Source organism: Labeo rohita, chromosome 21, assembly GCF_022985175.1.
Source record: "Labeo rohita strain BAU-BD-2019 chromosome 21, IGBB_LRoh.1.0, whole genome shotgun sequence".
NCBI lineage: Eukaryota > Metazoa > Chordata > Actinopteri > Cypriniformes > Cyprinidae > Labeo > Labeo rohita.
In genome coordinates this window covers 9,534,346-9,555,716 of record NC_066889.1, presented here as the reverse complement: position 1 = coordinate 9,555,716, position 21,371 = coordinate 9,534,346, and the positions used below count along the sequence as shown (strand labels likewise).

The 21,371-nt window shown below is 36.5% G+C and overlaps 3 protein-coding genes across 3 annotated transcripts; 1 reads left to right on the top strand and 2 right to left on the bottom strand.

The window, feature by feature from the left end:
• Window positions 1-28: 28 nt before the first annotated feature.
• Window positions 29-4,665, bottom strand: ccdc82 (coiled-coil domain containing 82). Its single transcript, XM_051093585.1, has 7 exons — window positions 3,779-4,665; window positions 2,443-2,710; window positions 2,241-2,333; window positions 1,195-1,319; window positions 862-1,032; window positions 558-767; window positions 29-469 (listed from the first exon to the last, which is right to left on the bottom strand). Exons 1-7 carry the CDS (start codon window positions 4,322-4,324, stop codon window positions 404-406), a joined length of 1,479 nt encoding a protein of 492 aa, XP_050949542.1. The 5' UTR covers window positions 4,325-4,665; the 3' UTR covers window positions 29-403.
• Window positions 4,666-5,876: 1,211 nt separating this feature from the next.
• On the bottom strand, window positions 5,877-8,046 carry LOC127152109 (sperm-associated antigen 16 protein). Its single transcript, XM_051092537.1, has one exon. The coding sequence runs from the start codon at window positions 8,023-8,025 to the stop codon at window positions 6,178-6,180; it is 1,848 nt and encodes a 615-aa protein (XP_050948494.1). The 5' UTR covers window positions 8,026-8,046; the 3' UTR covers window positions 5,877-6,177.
• An 836-nt stretch (window positions 8,047-8,882) lies between these two features.
• Window positions 8,883-12,442, top strand: arxb (aristaless related homeobox b). The gene is given in 6 exon segments (XM_051093598.1): window positions 8,883-9,065; window positions 9,415-9,925; window positions 10,415-10,460; window positions 11,597-11,686; window positions 11,688-11,893; window positions 12,004-12,442. Coding segments are annotated over 6 exon segments (1,233 nt in total). The 5' UTR covers window positions 8,883-8,926; the 3' UTR covers window positions 12,245-12,442.
• The last annotated feature ends 8,929 nt before the right edge of the window (window positions 12,443-21,371 follow it).

Here is a 21,371-nt window from a genome sequence, read left to right as displayed (position 1 = left end):
CTGCAAAACATAAACATTTAACAGAACCTGGTTATGAATCTTGTTTATTACAAGAACACAAACACTAAAATTACTTGGATGCATTTACACAGAAGCATTAGGATGAGATTTATAAATGAAGGCATAACAATGGCATACAAATCTTTGAAAGCACAATGTTCCGGGTAAAATACACTTTTTTTTTTTAAGCCTCACAATTTAGACTGATCTGTTACATTTTGGGTTGTATTACTGTTTGTATATTCTCATGCAGAAGCAATTTACACAGTACTATAACTGTAAAAGTAAAATGCTAGAGCTTAAGGGCACACACTCAAAAGTTAGCCATGCTTTTTAAGACATAAAAAAATATTTACAGAAAATAAAACTGCAGATTGATGCCATCAGGGAAAGTTCAACATATTCAGTCCAGCTTTTCTTCCTGGAAGAAATCAGCAGAATTGAGATGTTCCTGAAACTTCTCGTATTGCTAAATGAATGGAAAGAAAACAAGAATCAGTTTGTGCACACATAAAATAGCTTTTAAAGACACAAAAATGAAGGTTACATATTCACACCTCACTGATCCATCCTCCATCTTGCAGTTTAGTAAACACTTTGTTGACTGTGTCCTTTATTGGTTCATCATCCTCTCCTGTATCGTCTTCCTGTATTTCCTTCTGAGCTTCTAAAGCTGTACGACACCTCTCAAACAGATGGTATTTAAAGTGCTTCAGAGCATGGTAGACCTCGGTACGACTGGCGCAGACGGAGCCAACAAAGAAGCTCTGCAATTGTTAACAAATAAACATTCTATCAAGAAGTGCTCAAAATTAAGCTATTTATGGTTAAACTGCATATGTGATTTGCATGGAAAACAACCTGGGAATCATCAGGCATGAACTGGTCCTCCTGCAGGGTGTTGTTGTGGTACAACTGGCCAGAGAGGCGCACAGTGAACCGTCCCGTTCTGTGAAGCTCACAGGCTTCACATCCCTTCGTCTGGACCCTTGTCATCATAACCCTCAATTTGGGATAACATTCAACCCTTTCCTTTTAGTAAATGAAAATGATAACAGACATTAAAGTAAAATACACCACGCCACTTTTCTTTTTAAACTTCACATACAAGTGACTAATAGTAAAGCAATCAATTATACTTAGAAATGTGATATCTTTTTATGAAAAAGACCAAAAGAAATACAAAAGGCTTACTTTGTAACGGTCTTTCCAGCGGCTCCTCTGCTTCAGGTTCTCCAGACGCGGAAGAACCAGTCGCTCATCAAAATGAAGCAATGATAATTTCATCTCCTGGGCGTATCGTTTTGTTCGTTCGCCATCTGCAGTCATTGACACAAAGTCATGTGTATATATATATATATATATATATATATATATGTGATCCTGGACCACAAAACTTATGTCTTATGTTGCACAGGTATATTTGTAGCAATAGCTAAAAACACATTGGATGGCTCAAATTTATCGATTTTTCTTTTATGCCAAAAATCACTAGGATATTAAGTAAAGATCATGTTCCATAAAGATATTATGTAAATTTCCCACTGTAAATATATCAAAACTTCATTTTTGATTAGTTATATGCATTGCTATGAACTTCATTTGGACAAAATTAAGCCGATTTTCTTAGTATTTTGATTTTTTTTTTTTTTTGATCAGATTCCAGATTTTCAAATAGTTGTATCTCGGCCAAATACTGTCCGTTCCTAACAAACCATACATTAATGAAATGCTTTCATGGTGTATAAATCTCAATTTTGAGAAATTTACACTTGACTGGTTTTGTGGTCCAAGGTCACATATACACTACCTTTAAAACATATAATAAGATTGCATTTATTTTATTAAATATTCAGTACATTTAAATATGCTTAAATAAAATGGCATTCATATCGCTTTCTATTGTAATACAGTTTGTAAATGTTATTTATTCCTGAAATGGCAATATTTAATTTTCAGTAGCCATTACTCCAATCTTCAATGTCATACGATCGTTCAGTCTGAACTTCTAATATTATCAGTGCTCAAAGTCGAATATTCATATATCGCACGGATGTGCTGCTTAATATTTTTTGTAATAATACTTTTAATACTTTTTTCAGGAATGTTTAATGAATGGAAGTTTCCAAAGTACATCATTTGAAATTTTTTAAAACATTTTAAGTGTCTTTACTGTATCTTATAGAGAGAGAACTGTTAATCCTGTGCTAAGAAGATAAGGAATAACTTCGTGAATATACCGTAAAGTGACTTGAGGAAGCTTGAGTCCAAGACATTGATCAGCAAGGCTTTGACCACCACCTGAAAGTGGGTGCGCTGTGATCCTGTAATAACTGTAATGGGAAGGGAAACAAATGAGATTTTCAAATTAAGATCAGGAACATACACATATTGGGACTCCAAATTGTAAGCAAAACAAAAGCCAGAATCACATGGTCTTACACTGGCGTGGAAGGTGAGAGAGAAAGGCCTTGTCTTTGGCCTCCCCCTCTTCCTCCTTATCTTCATCCTTTTTCTGTTCATCTTCCTCCACAATAAAATCCTTCAGACTGTCATTACTATCAGCAAGTTTTTCCTCCTCGCTGCTGTTTAGAGGACTGCTGTTCTCCTCCACACTAGATTCATCATCAGAATCATCTGCTTTACTTTGCTCTTCAACTTTGTCCTCCTTGTTCTCCTCTCTCTCCTCTTCTTCCTCTTCTTCTGAACCCTGTAGAAAACAACAAATAGACAAGGTATACAGTTATTAGCCTTTTCATGGAACCCTTTGTTTTTGTCACCATTACCATAATTATTATAACACGATCTTATTCCACCTTTAAGCTAAAACTGCTAGAGAATGGAAATTGTAAATGGTTGAAACATTTTGTTTGTATTTAAAAACTACTCCTGGATTTAAAACAAACATCACATGAATTAAGTAACTGATGGTTTTATAGAATAAAACAAAATACATTTGATGTTTTCCACAACCATGTGAGAATAGTGCAAAAAACTGTCTGAGCGTTTGTGGTTGGCCAAACTGAACCAGGATTTCCAGGGCAAGAATCTTGACAACATTCATGTTTTGTTCTAATAATTTCCAGTCAGCTAGGTGAAAATATAGACTAATATCCTTATTAATACTAATCTTTATCGCCTATTAACTTTAGTTTGTCAAAATATCGCGCCCTTTCCTGCTTACTAAGTCCTTCTCTATATGATTTAGCATCTTCCACTTATTTTTTCGTGGTTTAGACGGCATGAATTAGAAGAACAATATATTCAGTAGTACATTAACCGTGCAATCCATGCTGTTGTTTACATCCGAGTATCAAATCGTGACGCAAGTGCAAACCCCCTACAGATAACCATCAATAAATATCTTTTGATCAACTTTGATCAACATAACAACCTCATAAATGAATCATTACTCATTTATTTTCAATCAAAAATATTATGCACAGAAGTTCCAAATAAAGATGGTGTGATAGGATCCTGCCCCCCAGGACCCTGCAGAGGAATAGGCGATATAGAAAATGGATTGATGGATGGATGACCAATTTTCTCAAAACTTGGCATACATGTAAATCATGCACCTTAGGTAACATACTAAGTTTGATGCTGTTTGGTGGCACTGTAACATAGAAACATGGAAATGGCAGTAGCTGCTGCACGGCAAATGTAAACACTTGCAAACACAAGTGTTTTACTAAGGACTAAAGAGGTTATGATGGTTGACCCAGAAAAGTGCTGTTAGCTACTGTTACCTTTTCTTGTATTGTCCTTGTCAACTTACCAACGTCCTGCGCCTGCGCCGCGTGGTGCCTGACTTTCTTCTCTTTGACAGCTCCATGAGTTTATTCTTTCTCTCTCTTCTCTTGGCAGCAGCTTCTTTGAGTTCTGCCTCTCTCTTCTTCTCCCTCAGAGCCTCGTCCTCTGAGTCCTCCGGCAGCCTGAGTCGTTTTCTCTGCAACACTCTCCTGAGCGGCTCTCCGCCGACGTCGCTGGAAGAATCGCTGGAATCGCTGTCATCTAGTTGAGGAGCGCTGGCGGATCTTTTCCTTTGTCGTCGGGGCACGGCGCATTTCTCGTCTGTCTCGCTGCTGTCATCCCCCTCACTCTCACGTGCTCGGTAAGAGCTGTCGGAGGTCCCGGACTCATCTTCGGAGTTCTGGTATTCACTTTCTGAACTGACGCTAGTGGTGCTGGCGTAGGAGCCCTCGTCGCTGTCATCCAGCATACGATCAATGGGATTCACCCGAGTCTTTTTCTTGTCAATAAGAGTCTTGGGGGGCGGGCATTTTCGCCTTAACCCAAAGAGCTTTCCCACGCTTTTCATCATTTTTACGGAGAAAAAGTGGCCCTTGATTTAACTACACCGAGAAATGTTGTTATATTTTAAACTTAATATATTATAGCCAGTTGTTATATTTCTACAGACACATGATCAGCAACAGGATGCTTCCGTGCACGTCCTGTCAAATTACATTCCCGTCTCGTAAATGATTATTCAGCAATTTTTCTCATATTAAATCATTGATCACGGCATGCAGATGTAGATAAAGCCCAATCTATTACTGCAATCAATATTTAACGAGTGATTTGAATAAATATGCTTATCAGCATGTATCATTCTGCTCCAGTCCGCCACACGCGCCAATAACATGAGGGGGCGTGTCTGTGTTTTTGTAGATACGCACTTCCGTCGTTAGCTTCACATCAGCTGGCACAAACGCGCCACCCAAAGACAAGGAGAATAGTTGTATTAGATTTTCACTTGCAAGAAGGGTTATCCTTGTGTACTGTTTTAGCCTTTTCCTTCGTATTATTTTATGAAAGTTTTACTTTTAATTATGTAAATGTATATGTCTGAAATTTGAAGTTAATAGGCTGCACCTGAAAAGAAGGAATAACTTCGTTTTTAATCAATTATTTATTTATTTTCACTCATGTAAGTGGATCATCTGGGTATTTAAATGGCACTTTTTCTTTTTAGAATTTTCAGTGTATAACACACTACTCACCAGTTGTTGTTTTTTTTTTTTTTTTTTTTAATTATTTATTGCGGTTATTAACTTGTAAAAAATGTACAAGAACAGGGAAATAAGACATGGATGTATACCTATAAAGAACATTTGTTAAAAACTAGGACAAAAATCCTCTGGCTTGTCTTTTTGCTTAATTTAACATATTTAATAATAAATGAACTTTATGCAGAACATAAACAACTAACTAGATGAATTGTCTAGTTACTGCGGCTCTGCTGGGTTTTCTTCATTTTTGAAGTTTGCACAATTGATTCTGTTACTTTCCTTTTTAATACTATGAAGCTGCTAAAAAACAATTTTTTGCTGCTTAATAGTTTTGTGGAAACACTGATTTGTTTTTAGGGCTCTTTGATGAACAGAAAGTTCAAAAGAACAGGATTTATTTGAAATAGTAATTTTGTAATGTTATAAATGTCTTACTGTTACTTTTGAATTTAATTCATTTGAATATAAGTATTAATTGTTTATTTTTAAATACCTCAAACTTTTGAATGGTAGTGTACCATTGTTTTAAACACTGATCAAAATAAAACATTTCTGTGGTACTAAATCAGCATATTAGAATAATTTCTGAAAAATCATGTGACCTTAAAGACTGAAAAATTCAGCTTTAAATTCAATAAATTCAACTTCAAATTCAATAAATTTAAAATCAAATAAATTCAACCTTGGTGAGCATTAGAGACTTCTTTCAAAAATATTATAAAATCATATACACATGTATAAATACACATTGCAAAGAAGATAACTGGACTACCAAGGAGAAAAGTTGTATCAGATTTTTTATGACAAAGGGGTTCATGCTTTTTAATTGACTAAATTCAACATTGAAAAAATATAGGAACATAGGAAAATTACAGAAAGAGAGCATGTTATATAAATAATGGGTGCAAACAAATTAGATCATAAGAAAATAAATTAACTGTTCTCTACATTTATTATTATTATTATATGAGTAAGTAAAGGTCCCCTTATACTTGTGAATGTAAATTAATGTAAAGTGCCAATGCACCATTTTTTTTTATTTTATTCAGTTAAATATTCTGGGGGAAAAGTTTTGCCATGCATTGCTTTAAATAGTTGTTTAATGTAGTTATTTAAATCTTAATATTTAAATCCATTTCTGAAGCATTGTAAATATATATTGTTATGACCAGATGTGAATTGCACCGTCAGAGCCTGCAGACAGAATGTGTTCCCCTGTATGGTCAAAAATGACACTCTGAACAGCATCTTCATGAGCTATTAGACTCGACATATGTAAAGATGCCACTTCTACTATTTTAACAGTGCCATCATTACTTGCCACTGCTAGAATTCTTCCATTTGGATTGAAGGCCACTTGATTGCTTGGATGAGGCCCAGTGTCCATGGTCACCATTGCTGACACATTCCTCACATCCCATAATTTGACCACCCCAAAAGAGTCACACGAAGCAATTGTATCACCTGTGGCATTAAAGGTGGCGTAGTTGCATGAATGCTTGTGCCCGTAGAAAGTCTGGGCACACAATCCAGCACGGGCATCCCAAAGAGAGAGGGTCTTGTCTGCTGAGCAGGTAAGTAGAATGTTTGAGAAGGGCAGGAAAGAAATGCTGTTCACTGAGTCAACATGTCCACGCAGAGTACAGCGGCAACGCTCGCTATTTAAGTCCCACACTTTAGCCGTGTTATCCATCGAACAAGAGGCCACAAAATCACCACAGGAATGGAACGAACAGGCCCAGGTGGTGTGGATGTGTCCCTCCAAACTGAGCACGCATCGACCTTCAGCAAAGTCCCAGATTTTAACTGTGGTGTCCCCACTTGTGGTACCCAGGTAACCACCGCTGGGATGAAAACTACAGGACGACAGCCAATCAGTGTGACCCTCGCCAGTCATGATCATCTCTCCCTTCGGTATTCCCCATAATCTCCAAAGATGGTCATCACTTGAGGAGGCTACTATCATTTTACGGGGATGGAGAGCGAGGAAGCTCACTGCCATTGTGTGAGCTTTAAAAGACTTGAAGAGAGAGAAGTTGGGTGATTTGGTGCTGTGTGAGGAAAGAGCTTTGATTTGCGGCAAGTAGGGATTGACTCGAGTGCTGGCTGGGAATTCAGAGTCTTTAGGATGCCTTGTGTTTTTGTTAGGGTCTTTTACAGCATCATTTGATGCAATGTTGTCACATAGCAGGTGTGCACCTTTTTCTGGACTCTTCTGGATTTTTTCTCTTTGATGTGGCATGTTAGCAGATTTTTGAGTTGGCCGGGTTCCTGGGGAAGAATCTGTGGTACGTAAAGAGCTGTCTATGTTCTGAACCTGGCTGACAGCTCTGTCTCTCTCCAGACTTACCAGCATCTTTTGCCTCACAGCTGTCTGATACTTGTCATTTAGTTGTCTAAGAGCAGGCTCGTAGGATGCATAGTGTTTCTTCAGCTTTTTAATGTCCTCAATGAGTCTATTCTTCTCTTGAACAACACGCTTGTGCTGCATCCTATGGAAGTCCCTCTCTCTTTGAAGTTTTACTATGGTTTCTACAGCTTCAAACGCGGCCTGTTTATAACTATCCCGCTCTCTTTGTACGTTTTTCAGCTCGTTGTCCAGGAGCTGGTTGTGTGTATAGACATCAGGGACGAGTTCCATTTGCTCTGTTTTCATTAAGCCTTTGTGTATCATCTCAAACCACTCGATTTGGAAGCAGTCTAATGTTCTTTTCATACCCATTTTTACCAGATAATTGCGGAGAAAGTCGTCCACCACCTCAGGTATTTTAGGAACTGCATGTTTGGCCGAAGTGACCCTCTGAGTTGTGCATTCAGTGGCATCAGTTTGATCCCGCACTGCTTTAACGGCAGTTTCCAAGTCCTCTTCCCCCTCACTTATGCTGAGCTCGTCGTCGACAGTCACTTCGTCGTATTTATAGTCATCCTCAGAGTCTTCTGGAATTAAAACTTTCTCGAGGTGATATGGACCGTCAACGGATTCTTCTGCTACCTCGTATTTGGCTGCCATTTTTCACGTCGCTTTGTTGTGCCATACAAAGTTGTGTATTGTTTCCATGGTGACCATGACCATGAGAACTGTTCTTGTAGCTATAAACACTATGATGTAAAGATAGTTCCATGTTATTTTTACGCTTTTTAAAAAAATTGACCTATGGATTAAATTACAAAATATATAAAACTGACACAAAACTATAAACTATAGTTTTATACAAACGCAATGCATTTTTATTGATTTAATTAAACGTGGACCTTTCTGACAACCTTGTAACTTGGAAATTATTTGCGATTATTTACTAACGGTAGAATGTGTTGGCTTTAAATGTGAGCTACACAGTAGATGGCGCTCAAGGAGCAGTGAACTGAGCGAATTTCACACAAAATTGGTTTTAAAAACAGAATGCTAATAAAGAATTGTTTCTTTGGAATAGTATTCTCATTTATTCATTCATTCTATCATTCTTTCTCTTTAAAATTTAGGGGTAAGGAATAAAAGCACGGAGCATAAATCAATAGTTATATAATTGGCAAGTCACAAGCAATTTCGACAGTATATTTTAATATAGTCTATATTCAAATAATAATAATAGTAAGTGTATTTATTATTATTATTATTATTATTATTATTTACATTATTTACATTATTTACATTATTAAGTAGTCATGGTTAATATGAAATGTGTAGGCTAAATGAGTAAAGTTAGATTTGTCAGACAAAACGATAAGTATCTTTAAACTGAATCGTACACCCTGAGGCAGAGCCTTGCACCGGAGAACCAATCAGATGCTGTAGCTGAGTTTTGGAAGCTGAAGCATCAGTACAAAGGTCGCCGTGCGCGAGCTTTTGCAACGACCAGTCAGCGAGAGCACCGGGAAGCGCGCCCAATGGATCACTGGTTTCTGTAGCCTTCATGAAAGCCAGAGATATGAGCAACGAAGCAGAGGGGGATAATCCAGACCAAACAAACTGCAAATGTAAATCACCTACTCTGTCGTCCTCGTACTGCATCGACAGTATTCTAGGAAGGAAAAGTCCCTTAAAAGTTAACGGTAAATCGTTAATTCTTTAATTTTGTGTTTCTGTTTTAGTTGTTTTTTACATATATTGTCCACTGATTATTTTTTGTTAACATAGCAAAAGTACTGCCTTACATTAGATTTATTTTGTAATTACAGTGTCGGTGTAACAAATATTGCATGCTATTAACTACAATTATAATAACAAGTTACAGTTACCGTTAAATACAAAACAGGCAGGCTGTGACATTTTAGTATGGGCACTGAACGTGTTTTGTTAGGGAAGTCTTCTATAAGAAGTTTAATTCGATTATCAGTATTCTTACTTGTAACTTAATCTATCCTGTTGATAACTATTTAGATAAATTACTTTTGCCCACAGCAACACCAAACAGTTTGTGGCCCCTGCAACCAGACATGCACCTGCCGCCGAAGCTCCGCCGCCCCTTCGCCCCGTTGACAGACTCAACCAGAGACATTCACACAGACGAAATTGAGGCAGTGGGCCCAAGACTGCTACACACAGCTTGTGAAAAATTAAAAATTACAGAGGCCTCGCTAGTAAACATCAGTCGTGCTAGATCGTATCAGGAACATGCTTCTCTACAGTCCTGTAGAGACACATCCAGTCCCACGCCAAGACCAGAGGTGGACGAAACCGACAATAAAAGACTATGTAGGGAAACAACTGTGTCTCCGGGTCTAATGGGACTGCAAGAACGAGAGGCTTATTTGAAGAACAGCGAGGAAACTACTTTATCAGCGGGAAGTGACACTGAAGATGGGATGTTAAAACGAAAACAGAGGAGATACCGGACTACATTTACCAGCTATCAGCTTGAGGAGCTGGAAAGAGCTTTTCAAAAGACTCACTATCCAGATGTTTTCACAAGGTATGGGCAACACCAGGAACAACTTGTAGATGATAATGGATTAATATTATGCAAATATATATATATATTTATATATACATATATATAAAGAATATTTAAAAGAAAATTATTCATTGATGGTTGGAAGGCACCATCCGTCACATGTTCATTTAAGAAAACACCATCATTTTCAGTAGTTATATTAAAAGCAGCCATATGAAAATAGGCTTAAAAAAAATCACAAGAACAATAATTTATATTTTATCATTGTATTTACTTTTTAAACCTATAATTTTTTTTTTTTTTTTTGTCGCTGCATGTTTTCGTTGCAATACCTTTACTCGAACAGTTTTAATAGCACAGGAGCCGTTAGAATTTGTAGGCTATATTTGTCACTAGAATGTAAACGAATAAATATGTTTTTAATTTTAGTAAAATTCATTGTCAGTCTTAGTAAAAATGAGATAAAGACACTCTACCTACAAATTGTTTCTCTCTTTCTAATTTAAGGGAGGAATTAGCAATGAGACTTGATCTTACAGAAGCACGAGTGCAAGTAAGTCACTTTCTTATTCATCTCATCTTTTTCAACATTTACTATTAATCTTTTCTCCTTTACTGTCCACGACTGGGCACAACATACCTCAACAAGAATAGAAATATTTATTTAAAAAAAAAATCACATCAATGAATTCTACATTGTAAAGGTCACCGTTAAGTCTAAATTAATACATTTATATTGCATGCATTTTTTTTACATTAAAATTCTACAATTCATGCGACGGGCTAAAATATAAGATTCATAATAAACATACAACCATTCCTATCGTACCCTTATCCTTGCTACAATTTAAGCTACTTGTGTGTTTAGAAGCTTTTTTCGATACACTGTATTGAAAAAAAACACCGTAAAAAATAACAATTTCTGTTAGATATTACGTAAAAATGGCGCAAGAATGTATACGAGGTTCGTTTGTTTTGCGGAATTTAATTATTTAATTATTTATTCATTTATTAATAAATAAAAAGTCATATCCTTGCACACATTTTGGCCTACAAAGTTACTAATATGTTATTGCCAATTTCTCTTAACATTTCCACTCTTTATATATATATATATATATATATATATATATATACTGGTCCCCCTTTTTATAAACTACTTTCTTCAGTAAACAACACTCTTTGTTAAAGGGACCGTTCACTCAAAAATGAAGGTTTTCATCATTTACTCACTCTCCTAGTATGACTGAATTCTTCAGGTATACAAAAGAAGGTATTTTCTAGAATATTTCAACTGTTGTTTTTCACACACAATAAGTAAAAAGTCAAAGACAAAACTGGACCACACTGACTTTCATTGTAGTATTCATTTTCTTGTGTTCCATAGCGGACAGAACATCATACAGGTTTGCAAAGACTGCGAGAGAATTTTAATTTTTGGGTGGACTATTCCTTTACGGATATTCTCAGAGATGCAAAAATAAAACAAGTTCTTATATTTCTTGTAATACCCAACATTATTCTATTTAAGCTTATTCTATAATACAGGCCTTAATCTTTCTGGTGACTAAGGGACGATAGCTTGGTGTGACAACATTTCTTTACTAAATGTACAATAAAAAAAAAATAAAAAAAAATTCTACTACTACTAACTACTCATAACTGACAAAAGCATTGCTTCTTCTCAAGGTCTGGTTCCAGAATCGACGTGCAAAATGGAGGAAAAGGGAAAAGGCGGGGGTCCAGTCACACAGTCTGAGTCTACACTATCCTGGAACCCCCCCCTGCTGCACAGTCCTTGTGTCATTACCTGAGTGGGAATCCTTTTGTCCCAAACCCACATCCAGCTATTGATTCATCTTGGCCTGTCCCCCTCCAAAGACTGGCTCAGCCTCCCCCAAACCATGCCTCCCCTCATGGCTTCAGTGCTCTGTTAGGGGCGGCCATGTTTAGACACCCTGCTTTCATTAACCCCACTTTTGGAAGGTAAGCTTCATCTGCATGTTCAACACAAATCATAAAGTTTATTTATCTTTGCCTTTTCTTTACCTTTCACACATCATATAGTTAAAATATTCTGTTACATTTCTCATCAGACTCTTTACAAGCTTAAGTCCAATGGCACTGCAAAGGATACCCCTTCCTACCATCGAGGGTCCAATTCAACGCTCCCACCTCACCAACAACCTTCTCTCCTCTTCACCACCTTTACCTTCTTCCCCAACGGTGGACCTCCGTGCTTCCAGCATAGCAGCACTGCGTCTCAAAGCAAAGGAGCATTCTGCTCAACTGACTCACATCACAGCTGCTGGAATGGGTGGAAAAGAGGAGTGCTAAGATTTACTCTCAATTGAGAGATGGCGAAAGACCAAAGTCAAGCAGAAGCACTGACATCTGGAGAGTTATTATTAATAGATACATTAATAGGCACATGTAGTTTTCAGACTGTTTCAGACAGTTGAAACTGTAGCATTCTGAAGCTTTTCTCGTTTGTTTATTGTTGGTTGTAAATGAGTGCTGAATGTTTTTTTTTTTCATTAGTTATTGAATGATCCTTTTAGATAATTTCATCCTGTTTTCATTAGTAAATGTATACAATAATCATCAAACAGCCATATATGAACAAATTAACAGGACAAGCTGCTTTTAATCTGTTACAAAATCAAAACTTTTTCAAGGTTTGTTCTGTAACAGTATTAGGATTTTTTTTTTAAGGCTGCACTTTCTGTATTCACAGAATAGTACTAAAGAACTTTTGGTATGGTTATGTTGCCATGCATTACCATGGGCTTTATTTATATTTTATTAAACTTATGAGCCATTATTCAGGGAAATAAACAAAATATCCATATGCTTCTCTTGATGAATTAGCCAGGGAAAATACGATAATGTGAAAGTAAAAAACAGAAATTGTTTCGTGTCGTCTTAAACTTCCTTCTGTATTTAATGCTTTAAATAAATGGACGATGGACCGGTTACAAAATGGCTTGTGTCATTTCTGACCTTGTAATTTGGATTTTTAAAATGCCTTTTAAACATCATCTTAAAAAAAGAAAGAAACCCCAAGGATTTTTGCACAAAAATCCACAAAAGGTGCATTTCGAGATTATTTTGCACTGTGCGCTAAATATGCCTCTTTATCTGGCGGATGTTTCAGTGTTTTGGGTGAGCGAGTGGAATTATTGACGAAATTGAAAATTATTGACGGAATTTCGAAAACCACATCATACTCACGAAAAACAAAATTATTAGCATGGTTTATTTTATAATAATTTTTATTCTTCGTCATCGGGAACGAACCATTTTTCAGCTCTTTATAGGAACAAGTGGCCGTTTTTGCAGCCATGGGAACTGCTGTGAAGAGAGGCGAAATTTAGAGCTTTAACACCTCCATAGGTGTCCGTGTAATCTGGGCATTAATGCCAAATACTTGTTTTCACTATTCACGCAAATTAAGAGGCTTACTTACCTCAGCTTCCTGCTTTGCGTTTTTCCTTGTCAAAGGAGGGTTGTTAAGTCTATGCCAGTCGTAAACCACTTCTTAAACTAGTTTAACTCCTTCGAACTAAGCCGTCATCCAATTAGCTCGGAGTATACGGTGATTTGTTATCTGATCAGTGAGAGAACAGCATGTCGCTGGACCAGTGTGGGGCTATGTATAGCATATTTGACCTAACATCGAAGCAATGAATAATATAGAAAATAATGTCCTACTTAAGATCTGAAACGCTATTCAGAGACCACTATTCAGAGGTCTACCCTTAATGACGTAGGCTTAACATGTTAAAATGTTTGAATGGTCAATTTAAACCACTGATTACCAAACCATGGATTAAAAGACTTTCTATTCAGAAAGGAACTGAACATTTTCAAGGCTTGCTATTGTGAGACCTGTGGTTATATGTGACTTGAGGATCAGGATTATAGCTAGTATAACAGAAGTCCAGGTGTCTATAAGCCTTTTTTTAACAGTTACAAGCTGAATTACCAGTTCGTAAAGTTATATAAGCAGCCAAAGGAGTTTGGATACACATATTATATTATATTATATTATATTATATTATATTATATTATATTATATTATATTATATTATATTATATTATATTACACTCATAATTGGTATGATCATGTATTGAGAAATAAAGTTCAATATTTCAACCTGACTTCAGGTCATATGATAATGCACTTTTTTCACGTTTCCAGGGTTCTCAGAACTGGACACCATCACAATTGCATACACTTCTTTAGTGGTGAACCAAAAGTACAACAAAAAAGAATTTCTGCTCTAATATCAAAAGAAAAAAAAAGGTTTTCTATGTCTTATAAAGGAGGAAAAAATGGCTTCCATCTCCGTTGTATTAGAAACACTCCCACAACAACATTAACTAGTACTCTGTAATTGAATACATTTTTTAAAAAAATGAAAATATAAGTAACTTTGCTAAATTTATAAAATACATCATCGCAGTCTGTAAAAAGAATCCACTTTTGAGGGTTGAATTGGTGTAGATGCCATTTTTTCTACAGTGTGATTTTAACAGTCACAATGTCTTATTATAAAAGGTGTACTTTTATCTCTTGTTCATTAAATGAAAACACATTCCACATTCTCTACTGCATACATACATTTTGTACTACATGCAAATGAATGAATCCCACTATCAAGCTGCCAAAAATGAAAGAGAATTGCAACTGCAAAGAAACAGAATGAACCAACCTTGCTATAGCAAACTCTTTCTCTAACTTGGCATACAAGACCATATATTTCTTAACAAAAATAAAAAGTAAAACTATGTCATTTATAACTAAAGAATGAAGGTTTGGAAAACATAATATTGGACAGACAGCATCTGACTGTCGGTTTTCATTCAAATGTTCTGAAATCGTTTGAAGTAGAGCCCCGTGGAACATGTAGATGATGGTATCTTTAAACATATAAGCAAACTTAACCACTTTTGATATATATTTTTTTCCTTTCTCTTTTGATTTCACTGTCTTCTCATTCGCCACCACCCCTTAATGACCTGTTAGGCCTACTTCTCCTCGATTACCGCTTTACCACATCTGCTGAACTGACCCTTCGGCTGTCTTTTGAAAATCTTTAACCCCACAGCCCTTTCTGTTTCCCTCAGCAGAAAGTGCTGCATGTAAATTTCTCCCCAATCACAGCAATAGCAGGTATCTCCACTGGCTACACTGTGAAGGGGAGCAATCAGGGATAATTGAGTGCCTTTCAGAGGGAGCCTGGAGCATTCACTCCCATTCAACACCCGTCCATTCACCACATAATCACTCTTTAAACACACCCAATTTTCTGGGGAGCAAAGTCCTGTTATAATTTTGCTTAAGTGTATTCGGAAATCATACCCCCTTTGAGCCGAGATAATTGAAATCAAATCCTTTTCATGGCTACTGACATTTTTGCGCTGCCAATCCAGTGTAATTAATTGTTGAAAATTGAGCCTGAATATCGCTAAATAGAAGGCTATTATGTTTTGAAAGGGGTGAAATGATCTACCACGCAGTGTGGAGACGTCAACGTGCGCTTCAGTTAAATGTCTTTGTTTCCCACACTGTTTGCTTTGTAAAGATTAACATAAATTGACTCATAGCATAAAGTTTTACTTAAGTCTTAGAGGATGGACCCTTTCTTATTATTTGTTTTTTTAACACTTCAGATTACAGCTATTTGTGTATGTTTTTCTTCATGAATGTCCTGTTCTGTGCAGCTGTGCTTAGTACTGTCACAAATGGCAGAATTCATTCGTTTACAACTAAACTTTATCTTTCTTCAGTTGCATATGAAGAAATTATACATAACATGATTCACTGAGTGCAATGAAAAGACTAAAAAAGAATAATATTCAAAAGTTTTTAAAAGACATTTTATTTTGTATTATATTACATTGTATTATATAGACAGTGATTACATTCTGGATTCTGTCTCAAGGGCTTTATTTCAGACTTACTGATCACATCTCACATTTTTCTTTTTTTTTGTACAGTTTCCATATGCCCTTATCGTTTATGCGTATTCATTTGTTTTGGATTGGTCAGATCCACAGTTGGTTTTCCTTACAGTTGTGCTCTAAATTCTGATTGCTCTGAAGCTGTCTTCTCAGTTCCATCATTCCACTATTTGGTCATTTACTTGTGTTCTCTAGCTCTCGCTCATTCTCTCAGCGGTACTTCTAGAGTCATTTGAATTCTGATGTGACTCCTGCTGGGTTGAAACTATTCATAGCAAACGGAGCAAAGCAAATTCATCATTTTTCATCATGCCATATATTGTTGACACCCATGCTCACATAATGGCATGGCGATTACATATAGATAGCTGCATCTGAAATAAAGAATTTGATTTGTAAAGAGTCAAAATGGACCAATCAGTGATCAGCTGACTGAAATCAAAGTTCAGATTATGGACCGGGCCAGTGGGGCCAGTGCCTTGGGGTCTCTAAAATAATGTTGTTGCTTTATTACTAAGATTCTTAAAGCCAAAAGACAGTTTTGATCCCTGTCACTGAATTGCTTTAGGGTTAACTCCGTGTGTTGTTTCAGCTGGCCATTTCTCAGGTCAGAGGTCAGAACCTCATCACCTTTATGCAATTGTTCCACACAAGAAAAAATCTCTTTCTCACCCTCTCCCTCGTTCTCTTACCTTCACCTTCCCCAGCTGTGCTTTGTTCCATGTCAGTTTCCATTGTAACAAATTACACCATAGCTCTGATATGAAGTCATTGTAAAAGTGATTGCTAGCCTTTGAAAATCAGTGATAGCAAGTCAATCAGCTGCAGCACTCAAAACGACTCTAGTGTGATTACCTGAGAGTGTGAAGTGTGCGGGGTTAGCGCTTCTGAGCTCTGCCAGGGTTAGTTAATATGTCTCTTTTGAGGCCTTTTTTGTCTGTCAGTGTGAAAGTGATGGAAATGACAAAAATGTGGATTGCTCATTTAGGATTTTAAAACACTCCCTCATTGGTTAGTTGTTGACAATCATTTTAGGTGTGTAAAATTTGGATTACATGCAGGGTATGAAATTTATCTTCGGATTATGTGAAGAAAAGCTAGCTTTTGTAATACTGGCACCATCCTGAGAGAACTGATTTAGAAGCAAATATATTACTACAAAACACAGGATTTCACATCACTGGTGCTGTCATTTCTGACAGTGAACCCTTATGTCATTCCAAACCTGTATGACATTTATTCTTCTGTGGAAAATAAAAGAAGATAGCCTAAGGCTAGCCTGTTTTGAAAAAGTTTAAACTGTTTTGTGCATACACAAAAACAGTGTTGGATGCCACAGATTTTACTCATTTACTTTATGGCGATGTAAATAAGACTTACCAAATGTAAGGTTTTAAATCTGTAAGTTATCGAAAACCACACATGAAAACCCACAACACACCAAAGACACACTTATTTGCAGTGCACAGTGACTTTCCCACCATAAGTGAAAGACAACTAGTTGTCCAGTATGGTGTCGTAACAATTCAGTTCTTCAAAATTTTTTACCATTAATTATCAGTTAATTGTTGTATCAAGTACATACAAGCTATATTAATTCTATTTCTATATAATTGATCATCATATTGTGCATGTTAAAACAAATTGGACCAGCATTTGATGTACTTTGGGTGCTGGTTATGATCCCAGCAAGACCACAACAAAATTTGTGTATGTGTTACATATCACGTTTCTTTTGAAATTGGTTTGTGTTTGCAGTTAAAGACCAAGACAATTTCCAAATTAATTTTAATAAATTATTTAATAAAGAAAAACACATGCTGCTGGTTACATGTTTACGAAGTAAAATCCATAGGGTGTTAAACACACACTGCTCAGTTTTCACATGGTCCTGATCTATATAGAGTAAAAGTAACATTGAAGCAGTGTTGTAGTTAGTGAAATAAAGTAGATTTACTCTACAAGTGATGACTGAGCATTAGTGATGACACCTACGATTAACAAGCAGAGTAACTGAAAATAAGAGAAACAGCAAGAACAGAAAAAAGTAAAGAGATGAGCAGAAACAAATCAACTACTTACAGCAACACAGTCTTAGATGAAATCAATATCTCACCAGAGGATGATTAAACAACTGCAAAAACATAATCACCATAACCACTTTATTTCTTTCTTATGGTACATGTACAAAGAGTTCTGAAGTCTGTTACCATTATGGTAATTTGTGTTCCTTTTAGTTTGGCACTTGGCCATTGACTCTGTTTGAATTAACTCTATTTCAGCAGTTGCACACAGAAAGTGCACGCTATCACTATTTTCAATAACATTTCATGGTCTGCACTGACATACCTTTTACTATGTGTACTTTTTGAAGTCAGTGACTGACAGCTGGATTTGGACATATGTGACTTCCCAGATAAGTATCAAAGTCTTCAAAAACAAAGGTTTTCAGTTTTGAACTTTCATTATCAAGTTGTTATTAACTGTCCCATTGAAAGAGCTCTTCTCATAACCCCTGTTATTGAACAAACTGCTTATGATTAAGCTTATGATTAGGTTTTTTTTTTTTTTTTTTTTTTTTTTTTTTTGGTTTTCATTTCTCTAAATGAATTTATTATGCAATGTACTCAAGTTCTTTTTAACTGATTTTAATTGATTTGTGTACAGATCTTATGAAACAGGAGACAATACCTTTTAAATTCTTTGAAACATTTTACCAGTTTACCAGTGACATTAAATAATAATGTAAACAACTAAAGCAATTAAAATTAAAAGGGAGCAAAAGAAATTACAAAGTTATCATATAATTCAATAAATCATAAGCTTATATTGTTTTTTCTGTTGCATCATTAATGTGCTAAATAGAGAAATATGCAAGCAAAAACTATGTTTGTCCCCAAAACACTACTTGTGTGACACTCAACCCTGCAAGACCATGCTTGTGAACCAGTGGCGGTTCTAGACAAATTTTACTAGGGGGGCCAAGAAGGGGCCAGTGTTTAACCAGAGGGGCACATTAAAAAATGACAACAAATGATATTTAAAGATTATAAACTTTATTTTACTTTAAAATCATACAAACATTTATTATGGAACTAACATGAACAGCTGTATATTTTTATTAACTAACGTTAACAAAGATTAACAAATACAGTAACAAATGTAAAAGTGTTACTAAGCTTTTAAACATCTCGAAACCAGCCATTTACAAACTTGATTTCATTATCAGTGTGAAAAACAAAAGTAACACGGTTATGTGCAAGAACAAGAAGTCACTCACGAGATGAAATTGTTTCGCTTACCTTCGACTCTTGCAACAGGAGAAATGAATCGTAGCTCCTCTATCCAAGAGTAGTTAGTTGTTGCTGCGCTCTCATTCACCGAGCAGCGCCACAGTGTTTCGGTGCGCCGCTCTAATTTACCGTGTAGAACGATGCGTCGCATTAGTTCCGCTTTTGGCGCTCGTGTGTAAAATCTTAATAAATTCATAATTGTTTTATTTGGTCAGCACGGGGGGGCCACAGGGGTGGCCAGGGACATGTCTACAGAGGCACGGGCCTCCCTAGGCCTCCGTGTAGAACCGCCACTGTTGTGAACCAGCATCACCAGCTATATTTTTGTTGAGAACAGCATGGACATGCTGATCTACCAGCCAGACCAGCACTATACCAGCATAAACCAGCCTGGACCAGCACTAACTTGCTTGGACCAGCTTGGAATCCATGCTGGTTTATGCTGGATTTTTCTGCATGGAAGGCACCAAACTCCAAACTGCTCCCTGGGCACCACAGCAAAATGGCTGCCTACTGCTCCGGGTGTGTGTGTGGGTTCACTACTCACTGATGTGTGTGTGCATTTGGATGGATGAAATGCAGTGCACAAATTCCGAGTATAGGACACCACCAAAGTCCCTTTAAGGCAAGTCATTTCACTCGGCGGCCCTCTTTGAAATGCCTCTCTGGCAGGCAAGTGCAGCTCCTATCTCTTTGAATGGGCATCAAATTCTCCAAAACTGTTCACCAAGCTTATAATTAAATTTCTTATTTGAAATCACCAGTGAAATCTGACATGAACTGCCTGATAAATATAGTTTCATATACTCCAATAGCGTTAAAAAAAGCTTATTTTTCAGGCTAGATCAGAAAGTGTGCATGCTCAGTACTGAGCGCACGTCTCAGAACGCTGACTGTTTCTATAGCAACTGGGATTTCTAACGGCAGCTGCAGTGACGCGCTGACTTTACTAATCAACGATTGGCTCTTTCATTAAGAAAGTGGGGCTTTGCGGCCATTATGAGCATCTTTCCTCCTTCAAAACTATATGAGAGACAAGTCTTGGGTATTCTATAGTCTTTGGACACCACATCATGTTCCTTCTTTTCTTCCTTATTTGGACATTTAACATTTAATTTAATATTAAAGATTGTTTTGAATGCATGTTGTGTATGTGCAAATGTGTGGTGTATAAGTTAAGCAATCAGGCTAATCACGTATCTCTACACTAGCTGTTTGTAAACTAAATAAATCAGACGTTAATGGCCGTTTTGTAGGAATTGTAATAAGGTGCTAAAGAGAGTAGGCCTACCCATTAAATATTTTTTTATGCCAGTGGGATTGCTTGGAGACTACATTTCAAAAGAAGACCCAATTTGTCATGACAATGATTCAGTTTATACAGCAGGGCTTTGGCAAAAATATGGTTCTGAAAAATTAGGTTTGGTTTTAAAATGTGGTTGTCATTTCCATAAATAACCAAACTTTATGTTAGCGTACATGTATTAAAGGATTAGTTCACTTCCAGAACAAAAATTTACAGATAATGTACTCACCCTCTTGTCATCCAAGATGTTCATGTCTTTCTTTCTTCAGTTGTAAAGTTTTGAGGAAAACATTTCAGGTTTTCTCTCTATATAATGGACTTCTATGGTGCCCCCAAATTTGAACTTAAAAAATGCAGTTTAAATGCAGCTTCAAAGGGCTCTGAACGATCGGTTATTTATTTATTTTTTTATTACAATTGATATACTTTTTAACCTCAAACGCTCGTCTTGTCTAGCTCTGTGTGAACTCGGTCATGACAGTTAGGGTACATCTAAAAACTCCCATTTCATTTTCTCCTCCAACTTCAAAATCATCCTACATCACTGCAGAAGTACCAACCCAGTGTTTCCAAAGATAACATGCAAAGAAGATCAAACACCCTTTTCAAAAAAAGGTAAAACAGCGATGTAGGAGGATTTTGACGTAGGAGAAAATGACATTGGAGTTTTTTAGACGTACCCTAACTGTCATGACCAGAAAAAACAGTTCACACAGAGCTAGACAAGATGAGCATTTGAGGTTAAAAAGTATATAAATTGTACTTTTTTGGGGGGGGGAAAAACAATCGTTTTGCTAGATAAGAATCTCCTTCCTCGGCTGGGATCATTTAGAGCCCTTTGGAGCTGCATTTAAACTTTTGGAAGTTCAAATTTGGAAGCACCATAGAAGTCCAT

What these genes read in the sequence shown, in the direction of transcription:
- ccdc82 (XM_051093585.1), bottom strand. Translation starts at nt 4,324, where the DNA reads ATGATGAAAAGCGTGGGAAAGCTCTTTGGGTTAAGGCGAAAATGCCCG. An exon ending in CTCTCACCTTCCACGCCAGT is followed by an intron (nt 2,334 to 2,442) that starts GTAAGACCATGT and finishes TTCCCATTACAG; the next exon opens with TTATTACAGGATCACAGCGC. An exon ending in TCATGCCTGATGATTCCCAG is followed by an intron (nt 768 to 861) that starts GTTGTTTTCCAT and finishes TAACAATTGCAG; the next exon opens with AGCTTCTTTGTTGGCTCCGT.
- LOC127152109 (XM_051092537.1), bottom strand. Translation starts at nt 8,025, where the DNA reads ATGGCAGCCAAATACGAGGTAGCAGAAGAATCCGTTGACGGTCCATAT.